Genomic DNA, 18004 nt, shown 5'->3' on the forward strand with positions numbered 1-18004 from the left:
ATTTAATTGAACACCTACGCTGGCATCAAGGTGTTGCCACGGGTGTTTTGTTTTTTGACCGTGACCAGTGAGCTGTGAGACCTTGACATCCCTCTCTGCTTCCAGGTCTGGTGAGGAGGAAGAGGAAGAAGTGGTCCATACGGGGAACGCCATCATGTCCTTCTACTCTGCACTTATTGACCTGCTGGGACGTTGCGCTCCTGAGATGCATGTTGAGTGACATCATTATTATTGAACCTTTAGTCATCCCTGGTAGTCTCAGTGAGACACCTGGCCCAAAACAACAGCAAGGCCAACAGAAAGAAAAGAAAACAATACCTTTTCATCACCCTGTCCAAACTAAAGTGTTGTCTAGAGTTGATCTGACCAACGATGTGTGAGAGCCTATGCTTCTGATGACCCCGAGGAAGTTTCTGGTTTATTCACAGCGGCAGAAGTTAGATCAGTGCCTCGTCTCTCTCCTGTCTGTTTGGAATGCTGCCCTTACCCCACAACATTTATCATTAACATATTATCTCGCTCTCTCCTGCTCTTGTTCTGCCTCTCCCTCTCTCTCTCTCTCTCCCTCTTTCTCTCCCACTTTCCCTTTTTTTCGCTCTCTCTCTCTTTCTCTTTCTCCCCCCTCCACCTCTTCGTCCCTCCCTCCCTCTATCCCTCTTTCAGCTGATCAACAAGGGTAAAGGCGAGGCCTTGCGTATCCGTGCCATCCTGCGCTCCCTGGTTCCTACTACAGACCTGGTCGGCATCATCAGTATACCACTCAAGATGCCCATCGTCAATAAAGGCAGGACCCAATAACATATTTTAACACATATTACTCAGTAGAATGTATTGGTTCTATCAGAACTTTCATATCCTAACGTCCTCCTCCTCCTCTTCTACCTCTTCCTCCTTCTCTACCTCTTCCTCCTTCTCTACCTCTTCCTCATCCTCCTCCTCTTCCTCCTCCTCCTCCTCCTCTACCTCTTCCTCCTCATCTACCTCCTACTCTATCTCTACCTCCTCCTCCTCTACCTCTGCCTCCTCCTCCTCCTCCTCTACCTCCTTCACCTCTACCTCTTCCTCCTCCTCCTCCTCCTCCTGCTCCTCCTCCACCCTCAGACGGTAGTGTGACAGAGCCAGACATGTCGGCTAGTTTCTGTCCGGACCACAAGGCCCCAATGGTGTTGTTCCTGGATCGTGTGTACGGCGTGGAGGACCAGAGCTTCCTGCTACACCTGTTGGAGGTGGGCTTCCTGCCTGACCTCCGCGCCTCCGCTTCCCTGGACACGGTGAGTAGAAGAGACCAATCAATCAACCAGTCAGTCAGTCAGTGAATCAGTCATTCAGTCAGTCAACCAGTCAGTCAACCAGTCAGTCAGAGAACCAGTCAGTCAATCAGTGAACCAGTCAGTCAGTCAGTCAGTGAACCAGTCAGGCAGTCAGTCAGTTAACCAGTCAGTCATTCTGTCAGTGAACCAGTCAGGCAGTCAGTCAATGAACCAGTCATTCTGACAGTGAACCAGTCAGTCAGTCAACCAGTCAGTCAGTCAGTGAACCAGTCAGTCAGTTAGTGAACAGTCAGTCATTCAGTGAACCAGTCAGTCAGTCAATGAACCAGTCAGTCAGTCACTGTCAGTCAGTGAACCAGTCAGTCACGGTCAGTCAGTCAGTGAACCAGTAAGTTAGTTAACCAGTCAGTCAGTCAGTCACTGTCAGCGAACCAGTCAGTCAGTCAGTCAGTGAACCAGTCAGTCAGTCAGTCACTGTCAGCGAACCAGTCTGTCAGTCAGTCAGTGAACCAGTCAGTCAGTCAGTTCGTGAACCAGTCAGTCAGTCTTCCCTGGACACGGTGAGTATGAGAGAGTCTTTGATTGATCAGTCAGTCAATGAGAAAACACAGCAAACATTCACATATCAATCAACCAATCAACCAGTCAATACATCTCTTCATTCCTCCTCTCCCCATAGCGTGTAATGACTTCTTGTATGTGAAACAACATGTTAACGAGAATGCTCTACTGACGATAGTCACTGAATTGATGAGTTGATGGGTAAATATTGACTGCTGTTTTTGCAACTTGGTCCAAGTGAATCAGGTTCAATGTGAATCCATGTTAATCAAGTTCAATGTGGATCAATGTTAATCAAGTTCAATGTGGATCAATGTGAATCAAGTTCAATGTGGATCAATGTGAATCAAGTTCAATGTGGATCCATGTGATTCCGTTTCAATGTGGATCCATGTGATTCAGGTTCAATGTGAATCCATGTTAATCAAGTTCAATGTGGATCCATGTGATTCAGGTTCAATGTGAATCCATGTTAATCAAGTTCAATGTGGATCCATGTGATTCAGGTTCAATGTGAATCCATGTTAATCAAGTTCAATGTGGATCCATCAAAACAAGAAAAGTCTGTTTGATCAACCTTAGTTCAAGGTCTTATTTACTCATCCTTTAAAAAATAATATAAAACGTATTTAATCCCAGCTCCATCTAGTCCTGTGGGGGAGGATTAGTATTCCCCATGCTGGCACGGAAACTGTAGCCATGGGAGACCGTTGCCATGGGACCATAATCCCTTGAGAGAGAGAGAGAAAGTGATGCTGATAGTCCCCATTTATCTCAATGCCTGCTGAAACCGTCTGCCTTAGCGGTCACTGTGACCTCAGGGATATTGTCTGACACACAGGTGGAACCGAACTCAGTCCTTTGATTTATGGTTGTGTACTTGACATGCTGAGATTCTCTCTAATAGTTGTGTAACGGTGGTTAGTCAGTCACCAACCGTTGGTCCTGGAGAGTTGTTGGGTGCGAAGGCTTTTCCTTTATCCCAGCTCTAATGAATAGTTGTTAAGCTGAACGGGTGGGTTAGTGCTAGGTTGGGACCTTCTAGGTTGGAACCTGCTTGGTTGGAACCTGCTAGGTTGGGACCTGCTAGGTTGGGACCTGCTAGGTTGGAACCTGCTAGGTTGGGACCTGCTAGGTTGGAACCTGCTAGGTTGGGACCTGCTAGGTTGGGTCCTGCTAGGTTGGAACCTGCTAGGTTGGAACCTGCTAGGTTGGACCTTGCTAGGTTGAACCTGCTAAATTGGGACCTGCTAGGTTGGAACCTGCTAGGTTGGAACCTGCTAGGTTGGGACCTGCTAGGTTGGGACCTGCTAGGTTGGGACCTGCTAGGTTGGAACCTGCTAGGTTGGGACCTGCTAGGTTGGGACCTGCTAGGTTGGGACCTGCTAGGTTGGGACCTGCTAGGTTGGAACCTGCTAGGTTGGGACCTGCTAGGTTGGGACCTGCTAGGTTGGAACCTGCTAGGTTGGGACCTGCTAAGTTGGACCTTGCTAGGTTGGAACCTGCTAGGTTGGGACCTGCTAGGTTGGGACCTGCTACGTTGGAACCTGCTAGGTTGCGACCTGCTAGGTTGGGACCTGCTAGGTTGGGACCTGCTAGGTTGGAACCTGCTAGGTTGGGACCTGCTAGGTTGGGACCTGCTAGGTTGGGACCTGCTAGGTTGGAACCTGCTAGGTTGGACCTTGCTAGGTTGAACCTGCTAAATTGGGACCTGCTAGGTTGGAACCTGCTAGGTTGGGACCTGCTAGGTTACGAGCTGCTAGGTTGGGACCTGCTAGGTTGGGACCTGCTAGGTTGGGACCTGCTAGGTTGGGACCTGCTAGGTTGGAACCTGCTAGGTTGGGACCTGCTAGGTTGGAACCTGCTAGGTTGGAACGTGCTAGGTTGGGACCTGCTAGGTTTGGACCTGCTAGGTTGGGACCTGCTAGGTTGGGACCTGCTAGGTTGGGACCTGCTAGGTTGGAACCTGCTAGGTTGGAACCTGCTAGGTTGGGACCTGCTAGGTTGGGCGGCAGGTAGCCTAGTGGTTTAGAGCGTTGGACTAATAACCGACAGTTTTCTAGATCGAATCCCCGAGCTGACAAGGTAAAAATATGTCGTTCTGCCCCTGAACAAGGCAGTTAACCCACCGTTCCTAGGCCGTCATCGAAATTAAGAATGTGTACTTAACTGACTTGCCTAGTTAAATAAAGGTTAAATAAAAACCTATTACAGCCTGTAGATGTCCAGAATCAGTGGTTTGTGAGGCTTTGTAATGACGCTTTAGGGAGAAACTCAGCATGAAACAACCGTACTTCAACGAGTCAAGAGGTCAAGTGTTGGTGTTAACCTCTGGTCTGTCACTGTCATTCACTAACATGTCAGTCTGTTAATCTCTGGTCTGTCCACTGTCATTCACTAACATGTCAGTCTGTTAACCTCTGGTCTGTCCACTGTCATTCACTCCTCTGGTCTGTTCACTGTCATTCACTAACACGTCAGTCTGTCCTCTGGCCTGTAGGATGTGCTGAGCACCACAGAGACGGCTCTGGCCATGAACAGGTACATCGGTTCGGCCCTGCTTCCCCTGCTGACCAGGTGTGCTGGCCACTTCTCGGGCACAGAGCACTACGCGGCGCTCATTGACTCTACCCTCCACACTATCTATCGGCTGTCCAAGGGACGCTCCCTCACCAAGGCCCAGAGAGACTCTATCGAGGAGTGTCTGCTCGCCATCTGCAAGTAAGAACTAACAGAGACTAACACAACGTTATAAACCTCTGAGGCCATTCCAACTTGTGTACCTCTAAGGCTCTGTTGATGCCCTGGACTCTCCTGTAACTGCTGGGTTGTCATGACAACGATCAACCAATCTGCAACCGTTGTGTTGTCATGACAACGATCAACCAATCTGTAACTGTGATAGCTTTATGGCAGAGCTAGCAAAATTCCGTTAACTTTTACAAAATGTTTTTTCCAGAAATACCGGTCGGAATATTCACTGCTTATTCCCTGATTCTGGGAATCTTCCAACTGAGAATTTTGTAAAAGTTACTGACATTTTCTACCCTAGTTAGAGCCTTATATTCCAACCTGAGATATCCTCATATTTGACTGTGTGTCAATCACAGCTATCTCTTCCCCCCTGCTGCGCTACAGACACCTGCGTCCCTCCATGATGCAGCAGTTGCTGAGACGTCTGGTGTTCGATGTTCCCCTGCTCACAGAATACTGCAAGATGCCACTCAGGGTGAGATATCTCTCCTTCTCCGTGTGATAGGAGGATGACCATACGAAACAGTTTGGTTGTGTTGCTGACCGTTGCCTCAGAGGAAATGTTTAAAAAGGGCAAGCTGTCACGAGCTTCATCCTCTCCTAATAAGATGTGTTTATGACAGTCTTTCTCACAGCTCTGAAATACAAATCATATCATTACCCTGGTTTACATCAGCCCTGAGCTGCTATATCTATCATCAGGGGGACCTGACGGTTTGTCAACACTAGTCAACTGTTGTCTCCTTGTGTTTCCTCCAGCTGTTGACTGAACACTATGAGCAGAGCTGGAAGTACTACTGTCTTCCCTCAGGGCTGGGGAGCGCCGGCATGGCCTCAGAGGAAGAACTGCTGCTCACCAAGAAACTCTTCTGGGGAATATTCGACTCCCTCTCAACAAAGGTACAGATGGACGGTACTGTTATGTGTAGTCTACAGACCCTTTGTTGTCCCTCAGCACTGCTTCAATAGGATGCTAATGAAGGCTTAAGGGGTTACGGTACATTACTTTACGCCCCACTGACTTGCATCTAGGTAACAGATTCCTGATAGTATGAGTGTCTCTAGGTAACAGATTCCTGATAGTATGAGTGTCTCTAGGTAACAGATTCCTGGTAGTGTGAGTGTCTCTCTAGGTAACAGATTCCTGGTAGTATGAGTGTCTCTAGGTAACAGATTCCTGATAGTATGAGTGTCTCTAGGTAACAGATTCCTGGTAGTATGAGTGTCTCTGGGTAACAGATTCCTGATAGTATGAGTGTCTCTAGGTAACAGATTCCTGGTAGTATGAGTGTCTCTATGTAACAGATTCCTGGTAGTATGAGTGTCTCTAGGTAACAGATTCCTGGTAGTGTGAGTGTCTCTCTATGTAACAGATTCCTGGTAGTATGAGTGTCTCTGGGTAACAGATTCCTGGTAGTATGAGTGTCTCTAGGTAACAGATTCCTGGTAGTATGAGTGTCTCTAGGTAACAGATTCCTGATAGTATGAGTGTCTCTTGGTAACATATTCCTGGTAGTATGAGTGTCTCTATGTAACAGATTCCTGGTAGTATGAGTGTCTCTAGGTAACAGATTCCTGGTAGTATGAGTGTCTCTAGGTAACAGATTCCTGGTAGTATGAATGAGAGTGAGAATGAGAGAGAGAGAGAGAGAAACACAGTGGAAGAGGACTGTGAACGGAGCTGGAGTGTCGCTGAAATATGAAATAGATAAATCATTTATCAGACTGTGACAGATCACTGCTGTGGCTCTGCAGTGTTTCTCTCTCTCCCCCCTATGCCCTTCTCTTCCTCTCGCTCTCTCTTCCTCATTCTGCTCCCCTCTCTCTCTGTCTCTCTCTCTGTCCTTTTTTGACCCAGCTGCCCCTGTCTAATAGAGCAGCAGAGCGAGAGACAGAACGAGAGAAAGAGATAAAGAGACAGATAATCTGGAAGACTTTCTAATATCTGTTTATTACCTCACCCCTGTGTCTCCCCTGTCTCTGTGTATTACCTCACCCCTCTGTCTCTCCTGTCTCTGTGTATTACCTCACCCCTCTGTCTCCCCTGTCTCTGTGTATTACCTCACCCCTCTGTCTCCCCTGTCTCTGTGTATTACCCCACCCCTCTGTCTCCCCTGTCTCTATTTATTACCTCACCCCTCTGTTTCCCCTGTCTCTGTTTATTACCTCACCCCTCTGTCTCCCCCGTCTCTATTTATTACCTCACCCCTCTGTCTCCCCTGTCTGTATTTATTACCTCACCCCTCTGTCTCCCCTGTCTCTATTTATTACCTCACCCCTCTGTCTCCCCTGTCTCTATTTATTACCTCACCCCTCTGTCTCCCCTGTCTCTGTTTATTACCTCACCCCTGTGTCTCCCCTGTCTCTGTTTATTACCTCACCCCTCTGTCTCCCCTGTCTCTGTGTATTACCTCACCCCTCTGTCTCCCCTGTCTCTGTTTATTACCTCACCCCTCTGTCTCCCCTGTCTCTGTGTATTACCTCACCCCTCTGTCTCCCCTGTCTCTGTTTATTACCTCACCCCTCTGTCTCCCCTGTCTCTGTTTATTACCTCACCCCTCTGTCTCCCCTGTCTCTGTGTATTACCTCACCCCTCTGTCTCCCCTGTCTCTGTGTATTACCTCACCCCTCTGTCTCCCCTGTCTCTGTTTATTACCTCACCCCTCTGTCTCCCCTGTCTCTGTTTATTACCTCACCCCTCTGTCTCCCCTGTCTCTGTGTATTACCTCACCCCTCTGTCTCCCCTGTCTCTGTGTATTACCTTACCCCTCTGTCTCCCCTGTCTCTGTTTATTACCCCACCCCTCTGTCTCCCCTGTCTCTGTTTATTACCTCACCCCTCTGTCTCCCCTGTCTCTATTTGTTACCTCACCTCTCTGTCTCCCCTGTCTCTGTTTGTTACCTCACCCCTCTGTCTCCCCTGTCTCTATTTATTACCTCACCCCTCTGTCTCCCCTGTCTCTGTTTATTACCTCACCCCTCTGTCTCCCCTGTCTCTGTTTATTTCCTCACCCCTCTGTCTCCCCTGTCTCTGTTTATTACCTCACCCCTGTGTCTCCCCTGTCTCTGTGTATTACCTCACCCCTCTGTCTCCCCTGTCTATATTTGTTACCTCACCCCTCTGTCTCCCCTGTCTCTGTTTATTACCTCACCCCTCTGTCTCCCCTGTCTCTGTGTATTACCTCCCCCCTCTGTCTCCCCTGTCTATATTTGTTACCTCACCCCTCTGTCTCCCCTGTCTCTGTTTATTACCTCACCCCTCTGTCTCCCCTGTCTCTGTGTATTACCTCCCCCCTCTGTCTCCCCTGTCTCTGTTTATTACCTCACCCCTGTGTCTCCCCTGTCTATATTTATTACCTCACCCCTCTGACTCTATTTATTACCTCACCCCTCTGTCTCCCCTGTCTCTGTTTATTACCTCCCCCCTCTGTCTCCCCTGTCTCTATTTATTACCTCACCCCTCTGTCTCCCCTGTCTCTGTGTATTACCTCACCCCTCTGTCTCCCCTGTCTCTGTGTATTACCTCACCCCTCTGTCTCCCCTGTCTCTGTGTATTACCGCACCCCTCTGTCTCCCCTGTCTCTGTGTATTACCTCACCCCTCTGTCTCCCCTGTCTCTATTTATTACCTCACCCCTCTGTCTCCCCCGTCTCTGTTTGTCTCCTCTCTGTCTCCCCTCTGTCTCTGTATGCCTCCACCTCTGTCTCCCCTGTCTCTGTTTATTTCCTCACCCCTCTGTCTCCCCTGTCTCTGTTTATTACCTCACCCCTCTGTCTCCCCTGTCTCTGTGTATTACCTCACCCCTCTGTCTCCCCTGTCTCTGTTTATTACCTCACCCCTCTGTCTCCCCTGTCTCTATTTATTACCTCACCCCTCTGTCTCCCCTGTCTCTATGTATTACCTCACCCCTCTGTCTCCCCTGTCTCTATTTATTACCTCACCCCTTTGTCTCCCCTGTCTCTATTTATTACCTCACCCCTCTGTCTCCCCTGACTCTATTTATTACCTCACCCCTCTGTCTCCCCCGTCTCTGTTTGTCTCCCCTCTGTCTCTGTATGCCTCCCCTCTGTCTCCCCCTGTCTCTGTGTATTACCTCACCCCTCTGTCTCCCCTGTCTCTGTGTATTACCTCACCCCTCTGTCTCCCCTGTCTCTATTTATTACCTCACCCCTCTGTCTCCCCTGTCTCTGTGTATTACCTCACCCCTATGTCTCCCCTGTCTATATTTATTACCTCACCCCTCTGTCTCCCCTGTCTCTGTGTATTACCTCACCCCTCTGTCTCCCCTGTCTCTGTTTATTACCTCACCCCTCTGTCTCCCCTGTCTATATTTATTACCTCACCCCTCTGTCTCCCCTGTCTCTATTTATTACCTCACCCCTCTGTCTCCACCCGTCTCTGTTTGTCTCCTCTCTGTCTCCCCTCTGTCTCTGTATGCCTCCACCTCTGTCTCCCCCTGTCTCTGTTTTTCTCCCCTCTTTCTCTGTATGCCTCCACCTCTGTCTCCCCCGTCTCTGTTTTTCTCCCCTCTTTCTCTGTATGCCTCCACCTCTGTCTCCCCCGTCTCTGTATGCCTCCACCTCTGTCTCCCCCGTCTCTGTTTGTCTCCTCTCTGTTTCCCCTCTGTCTCTGTTTTTCTTCCCTCTTTCTCTGTATGCCTCCACCTCTGTCTCCCCCTGTCTCTGTTTGTCTCCCCTCTTTCTCTGTATGCCTCCACCTCTGTCTCCCCCATCTCTGTTTGTCTCCCCTCTGTCTCCCCTCTGTCTCTGTATGCCACCCCTCTGTCTCCCCCTGTCTCTGTTTGTCTCCCCCCATACAGAAGTTTGACTCTGACCTGTTCAAGACTGGCATGGCCTGTCTGAGTGCTACCGCTGGGGCGTTGCCACCTGACTATGTGGATGCCAGCCCTGGTGCCACCCTGGAGAAGCAGGCGTCTGTGGATGCACACGGCAACTTCGACCCCAAACCCATCAACACTGCCAAGTAAGTGGGCCAGGGACAGAGAGAGAGAGAGAGACTTTGACATGTTAAAGTTGTTATTGAACACAAATGACCAAAAGCAGGACATGAAGGTCAGAATCCCCAGAACACACAGGCTTATTGCGACACCATATATGACTAAAAGATGGGAGCAGAGGGAGACTAGCCCTTACTGCACTAGATGTCTAGGCTGTATTGAAGTGAAGGGCTAACAGTGGCGTCTATCTCCCTCCTTCTTTCTTAGTATCTCCCTGCCAGAGAAACTGGACTACATCGCCAACAAGTTTGCAGAGCATTCCCACGTCAAGTGGTCCTCAGAGAAGGTAATGTGACCTCAAAAACTAGATTCAGACACTCTCTTTCCTGTATACGAGTTTAAATGTAAGGTAAATACAGTTGAAGTTGGAGGTTTACATACACTTAGGTTGGAGTCATTAAAACTTGTTTTTCAACTACTCCACAAATGTCTTGTTAAGAAACTATAGTTTTGGCAAGTCGGTTAGGACATCTACTTTGTGCATTAAAGACAGATTATTTCACTTATAATTCACTGTATCACAATTCCAGTGGGTCTGAAGTCTACATACACTAAGTTAACTGTGCCTTTAAACAGCTTGGAAAATACCAGAAAATTATGTCATGGCTTTAGAAGCTTCTGATAGGCTAATTGATATCATTTGAGTCAATTGGAGGTATACCTGTGGATGTATTTCAAGGCCTACCTTCAAACTCAGTGCGTCTTTGCTTGACACCATGGGAAAATCAAAATAAATCAGCCAAGACCTCAGAAAAAAAATCTGGTTCATCTTTGGGAGCAATTTCCAAACACCTGAAGGTACCACATTCATCTGTACAAACAATAGTACGCAAGTATAAACACCATGAGACCAGGCAGCCTTCATACCGCTCAGGAAGGAGACGCATTCTGTCTCCTAGAGATGAACGTACTTTGGTGCGAAAAGTGCAAATCAATCCCAGAACAACAGCAAAGGACCTTGTGAAGATGCTGGAGGAAACAGGTACAAAGTATCTATATCCACAGTAAAACGAGTCCTACATCGACATAACCTGAAAGGCCGCTCAGCAAGGAAGAAGCCACTGCTCCAAAACCGCCATAAAAAAGACAGACTACGGTTTGCAACTGCACATGGGGACAAAGATCGGACTTTTTGGAGAAATGTCCTCTGGTCTGATGAAACAAAAATAGAACTGTTTGGCCATCATGACCATCGTTATGTTAGGAGGAAAAAGGTGGAGGCTTGCAAGCCGAAGAACACCATCCCAACCGTGAAGCACGGGGGTGGCAGCATCATGTTGTGGGGGTGCTTTGCTGCAGGAGGGACTGGTGCACTTCACAAAATAGATGGCATCATGAGGGAGGAAAATTATATGGATAAATTGAAGCAATCTCAAGACATCAGTCAGGAAGTTAAAGCTTGGTCGCAAATGGGTCTTTTAAATTGACAATGACCCCAAGCATACTTTCAAAGTTGTGGCAAAATGCGTAAGGACAACAAAGTCAAGGTATTGGAGTGGCCATCACAAAGCCCTGACCTCAATCCCATAGAAAATTTGTGGGCAGACCTGAAAAAGCAAATGTGAGCAAGGAGGCCTAGAAACCTGACTCAGTTACACCAGCTCTATCAGGGGGAATGGGCCAAAATTCACCCAACTTATTGTGGGAAGCTTGTGGAAGGCTACCCGAAACATTTGACCCAAGTTATACAGTTTAAAGGCAATGCTACCAAATACAAATTGAATGTATGTAAACTTCTGACCCATTGGGAATGTGATGAAAGAATTTAAAGCTGAAATAAATAATTCTCTCTACTATTATTCTGACATTTCACATTCTTAAAATAAAGTGGTGATCCTAACTGACCTAAGACAGGGAATTGTTACTAGGATTAAATGTCAGGAATTGTGAAAACTGAGTTTAAACGTATTTGGCTAAGGTGCATGTAAACTTCCGACTTCAACTGTACATGGCCTTAGTCCTGGCCGAACATGGCCGAATTCCTGGACTAACATGGCCTACCTCCTGGTCTAACTCCTGGCCTCACATGGCCTAACTCCTGGACTAACAAGGCCTAACTCCTGGACTAACATGGCCTAATTCTTGATTTCCAGGTGGCAGCAGGTTGGAAAATGGGAGAGAGTGTGGATGAGAAGGCTAAAACTCATCCACTGCTGAAGCCCTATAAAGCGCTCAGTGAGAAGGTACTGTTGATACTATAACACTAATCTGTCACTCAGTGAGAAGGTACTGTTGATACTATAACACTAATCTGTCACTCAGTGAGAAGGTACTGTTGATACTATAACACTAACCTGTCACTCAGTGAGAAGGTACTGTTGACATTAGACCCCTAATCTGTCACTCAGTGAGAAGGTACTGTTGATACTATAACACTAATCTGTCACTCAGTGAGAAGGTACTGTTGATACTATAACACTAATCTGTCACTCAGTGAGAAGGTACTGTTGATACTATAACACTAATCTGTCACTCAGTGAGAAGGTACTGTTGACATTAGACCCCTAATCTGTCACTCAGTGAGAAGGTACTGTTGATACTATAACTATAATCTGTCACTCAGTGAGAAGGTACTGTTGATACTATAACACTAATCTGTCACTCAGTGAGAAGGTACTGTTGATACTATAACACTAATATGTCACTCAGTGAGAAGGTACTGTTGATACTATAACTATAATCTGTCACTCAGTGAGAAGGTACTGTTGATACTATAACACTAATCTGTAAACTCAGTGAGAAGGTACTGTTGATACTATAACTATAATCTGTCACTCAGTGAGAGGGTACTGTTGATACTATAACTATAATCTGTCACTCAGTGAGAAGGTACTGTTGATACTATAACTATAATCTGTCACTCAGTGAGAAGGTACTGTTGATACTATAACTATAATCTGTCACTCAGTGAGAAGGTACTGTTGATACTATAACATTAATCTGTAAACTCAGTGAGAAGGTACTGTTGATACTATAACTATAATCTGTCACTCAGTGAGAAGGTACTGTTGATACTATAACTATAATCTGTCACTCAGTGAGAAGGTACTGTTGATACTATAACTATAATCTGTCACTCAGTGAGAAGGTACTGTTGATACTATAACTATAATCTGTCACTCAGTGAGAAGGTACTGTTGATACTATAACTATAATCTGTCACTCAGTGAGAAGGTACTGTTGATACTATAACACTAACCTGTCACTCAGTGAGAAGGTACTGTTGATACTATAACACTAACCTGTCACTCAGTGAGAAGGTACTGTTGATACTATAACACTAACCTGTCACTCAGTGAGAAGGTACTGTTGATACTATAACACTAATCTGTCACTCAGTGAGAAGGTACTGTTGATACTATAACTATAATCTGTCACTCAGTGAGAAGGTACTGTTGATACTATAACACTAACCTGTCATTCAGTGAGAAGGTACTGTTGATACTATAACACTAACCTGTCACTCAGTGAGAAGGTACTGTTGATACTATAACTATAATCTGTCACTCAGTGAGAAGGTACTGTTGATACTATAACTATAATCTGTCACTCAGTGAGAAGGTACTGTTGATACTATAACACTAATCTGTCACTCAGTGAGAAGGTACTGTTGATACTATAACACTAACCTGTCACTCAGTGAGAAGGTACTGTTGATACTATAACACTAACCTGTCACTCAGTGAGAAGGTACTGTTGATACTATAACACTAACCTGTCACTCAGTGAGAAGGTACTGTTGATACTATAACACTAATCTGTCACTCAGTGAGAAGGTACTGTTGACTTTAGACCCCTAATCTGTCACTCAGTGAGAAGGTACTGTTGATACTATAACACTAACCTGTCACTCAGTGAGAAGGTACTGTTGACATTAGACCCCTAATCTGTCACTCAGTGAGAAGGTACTGTTGATACTGTAACACTAATCTGTCACTCAGTGAGAAGGTACTGTTGATACTATAACACTAATCTGTCACTCAGTGAGAAGGTACTGTTGACTTTAGACCCCTAATCTGTCACTCAGTGAGAAGGTACTGTTGATACTATAACACTAATCTGTCACTCAGTGAGAAGGTACTGTTGATACTATAACACTAACCTGTCACTCAGTGAGAAGGTACTGTTGATACTATAACTATAATCTGTCACTCAGTGAGAAGGTACTGTTGATACTATAACACTAATCTGTAAACTCAGTGAGAAGGTACTGTTGATACTATAACTATAATCTGTCACTCAGTGAGAAGGTACTGTTGATACTATAACTATAATCTGTCACTCAGTGAGAAGGTACTGTTGATACTATAACTATAATCTGTCACTCAGTGAGAAGGTACTGTTGATACTATAACTATAATCTGTCACTCAGTGAGAAGGTACTGTTGATACTATAACACTAATCTGTAAACTCAGTGAGAAGGTACTGTTGATACTATAACTATAATCTGTCACTCAGTGAGAAGGTACTGTTGATACTATAACTATAATCTGTCACTCAGTGAGAAGGTACTGTTGATACTATAACTATAATCTGTCACTCAGTGAGAAGGTACTGTTGATACTATAACTATAATCTGTCACTCAGTGAGAAGGTACTGTTGATACTATAACTATAATCTGTCACTCAGTGAGAAGGTACTGTTGATACTATAACACTAACCTGTCACTCAGTGAGAAGGTACTGTTGATACTATAACACTAACCTGTCACTCAGTGAGAAGGTACTGTTGATACTATAACACTAACCTGTCACTCAGTGAGAAGGTACTGTTGATACTATAACACTAATCTGTCACTCAGTGAGAAGGTACTGTTGATACTATAACTATAATCTGTCACTCAGTGAGAAGGTACTGTTGATACTATAACACTAACCTGTCATTCAGTGAGAAGGTACTGTTGATACTATAACACTAACCTGTCACTCAGTGAGAAGGTACTGTTGATACTATAACTATAATCTGTCACTCAGTGAGAAGGTACTGTTGATACTATAACTATAATCTGTCACTCAGTGAGAAGGTACTGTTGATACTATAACTATAATCTGTCACTCAGTGAGAAGGTACTGTTGATACTATAACACTAACCTGTCACTCAGTGAGAAGGTACTGTTGATACTATAACACTAACCTGTCACTCAGTGAGAAGGTACTGTTGATACTATAACACTAACCTGTCACTCAGTGAGAAGGTACTGTTGATACTATAACACTAATCTGTCACTCAGTGAGAAGGTACTGTTGATACTATAACACTAACCTGTCACTCAGTGAGAAGGTACTGTTGATACTATAACACTAATCTGTCACTCAGTGAGAAGGTACTGTTGATACTATAACACTAATCTGTCACTCAGTGAGAAGGTACTGTTGACTTTAGACCCCTAATCTGTCACTCAGTGAGAAGGTACTGTTGATACTATAACACTAATCTGTCACTCAGTGAGAAGGTACTGTTGATACTATAACACTAATCTGTCACTCAGTGAGAAGGTACTGTTGACTTTAGACCCCTAATCTGTCACTCAGTGAGAAGGTACTGTTGATACTATAACACTAATCTGTCACTCAGTGAGAAGGTACTGTTGATACTATAACACTAATCTGTCACTCAGTGAGAAGGTACTGTTGACTTTAGACCCCTAATCTGTCACTCAGTGAGAAGGTACTGTTGATACTATAACACTAATCTGTCACTCAGTGAGAAGGTACTGTTGATACTATAACACTAATCTGTCACTCAGTGAGAAGGTACTGTTGACTTTAGACCCCTAATCTGTCACTCAGTGAGAAGGTACTGTTGATACTATAACACTAATCTGTCACTCAGTGAGAAGGTACTGTTGATACTATAACACTAATCTGTCACTCAGTGAGAAGGTACTGTTGACTTTAGACCCCTAATCTGTCACTCAGTGAGAAGGTACTGTTGATACTATAACACTAATCTGTCACTCAGTGAGAAGGTACTGTTGATACTATAACACTAATCTGTCACTCAGTGAGAAGGTACTGTTGACTTTAGACCCCTAATCTGTCACTCAGTGAGAAGGTACTGTTGATACTATAACACTAATCTGTCACTCAGTGAGAATGTACTGTTGATACTATAACACTAACCTGTCACTCAGTGAGAAGGTACTGTTGATACTATAACTATAATCTGTCACTCAGTGAGAAGGTACTGTTGACATTAGACCCCTAATCTGTCACTCAGTGAGAAGGTACTGTTGACTTTAGACCCCTAATCTGTCACTCAGTGAGAAGGTACTGTTGACTTTAGACCCCTACTCTGTCACTCAGTGAGAAGGTACTGTTGATACTATAACACTAATCTGTCACTCAGTGAGAAGGTACTGTTGATACTATAACACTAATCTGTCACTCAGTGAGAAGGTACTGTTGATACTATAACACTAATCTGTCACTCAGTGAGAAGGTACTGTTGATACTATAACACTAATCTGTCACTCAGTGAGAAGGTACTGTTGACTTTAGACCCCTAATCTGTCACTCAGTGAGAAGGTACTGTTGATACTATAACACTAATCTGTCACTCAGTGAGAAGGTACTGTTGATACTATAATACTAACCTGTCACTCAGTGAGAAGGTACTGTTGATACTATAACTATAATCTGTCACTCAGTGAGAAGGTACTGTTGACATTAGACCCCTAATCTGTCACTCAGTGAGAAGGTACTGTTGACTTTAGACCCCTAATCTGTCACTCAGTGAGAAGGTACTGTTGACTTTAGACCCCTAATCTGTCACTCAGTGAGAAGGTACTGTTGATACTATAACACTAATCTGTCACTCAGTGAGAAGGTACTGTTGATACTATAACACTAATCTGTCACTCAGTGAGAAGGTACTGTTGATACTATAACACTAATCTGTCACTCAGTGAGAAGGTACTGTTGATACTATAACACTAATCTGTCACTCAGTGAGAAGGTACTGTTGATACTATAACACTAACCTGTCACTCAGTGAGAAGGTACTGTTGATACTATAACACTAACCTGTCACTCAGTGAGAAGGTACTGTTGATACTATAACTATAATCTGTCACTCAGTGAGAAAGTACTGTTGACTTTAGACCCCTAATCTGTCACTCAGTGAGAAGGTACTGTTGACTTTAGACCCCTAATCTGTCACTCAGTGAGAAGGTACTGTTGATACTATAACACTAATCTGTCACTCAGTGAGAAGGTACTGTTGATACTATAACACTAACCTGTCACTCAGTGAGAAGGTACTGTTGATACTATAACTATAATCTGTCACTCAGTGAGAAGGTACTGTTGATACTATAACACTAATCTGTCACTCAGTGAGAAGGTACTGTTGATACTATAACACTAATATGTCACTCAGTGAGAAGGTACTGTTGATACTATAACTATAATCTGTCACTCAGTGAGAAGGTACTGTTGATACTATAACACTAATCTGTAAACTCAGTGAGAAGGTACTGTTGATACTATAACTATAATCTGTCACTCAGTGAGAAGGTACTGTTGATACTATAACTATAATCTGTCACTCAGTGAGAAGGTACTGTTGATACTATAACTATAATCTGTCACTCAGTGAGAAGGTACTGTTGATACTATAACTATAATCTGTCACTCAGTGAGAAGGTACTGTTGATACTATAACACTAATCTGTAAACTCAGTGAGAAGGTACTGTTGATACTATAACTATAATCTGTCACTCAGTGAGAAGGTACTGTTGATACTATAACTATAATCTGTCACTCAGTGAGAAGGTACTGTTGATACTATAACTATAATCTGTCACTCAGTGAGAAGGTACTGTTGATACTATAACTATAATCTGTCACTCAGTGAGAAGGTACTGTTGATACTATAACTATAATCTGTCACTCAGTGAGAAGGTACTGTTGATACTATAACACTAACCTGTCACTCAGTGAGAAGGTACTGTTGATACTATAACACTAACCTGTCACTCAGTGAGAAGGTACTGTTGATACTATAACACTAACCTGTCACTCAGTGAGAAGGTACTGTTGATACTATAACACTAACCTGTCACTCAGTGAGAAGGTACTGTTGATACTATAACACTAACCTGTCACTCAGTGAGAAGGTACTGTTGATACTATAACACTAACCTGTCACTCAGTGAGAAGGTACTGTTGATACTATAACACTAACCTGTCACTCAGTGAGAAGGTACTGTTGATACTATAACACTAACCTGTCACTCAGTGAGAAGGTACTGTTGATACTATAACACTAATCTGTCACTCAGTGAGAAGGTACTGTTGATACTATAACTATAATCTATCACTCAGTGAGAAGGTACTGCTGATACTATAACACTAACCTGTCACTCAGTGAGAAGGTACTGTTGATACTATAACAC

At 44.5% G+C, this 18004-nt stretch overlaps 1 protein-coding gene across 3 annotated transcripts in view; it reads left to right on the forward strand.

The window, feature by feature from the left end:
• LOC129817767 (ryanodine receptor 3-like) overlaps positions 1-18004 on the forward strand; it is a 295018-nt gene that overhangs the window by 187051 nt on the left and 89963 nt on the right. For all 3 annotated transcript variants that reach the window (XM_055873310.1, XM_055873311.1, XM_055873312.1), the window contains 9 exons: positions 106-211; positions 664-784; positions 1102-1271; positions 4333-4553; positions 4971-5061; positions 5346-5486; positions 9405-9568; positions 9810-9888; positions 11696-11785. In XM_055873310.1, the coding sequence (XP_055729285.1) occupies positions 106-211; positions 664-784; positions 1102-1271; positions 4333-4553; positions 4971-5061; positions 5346-5486; positions 9405-9568; positions 9810-9888; positions 11696-11785 (1183 nt within the window). The remainder of the gene's footprint in view (positions 1-105; positions 212-663; positions 785-1101; positions 1272-4332; positions 4554-4970; positions 5062-5345; positions 5487-9404; positions 9569-9809; positions 9889-11695; positions 11786-18004) is intronic.

This window comes from Salvelinus fontinalis, chromosome 20, assembly GCF_029448725.1.
Source record: "Salvelinus fontinalis isolate EN_2023a chromosome 20, ASM2944872v1, whole genome shotgun sequence".
Lineage (NCBI taxonomy): Eukaryota > Metazoa > Chordata > Actinopteri > Salmoniformes > Salmonidae > Salvelinus > Salvelinus fontinalis.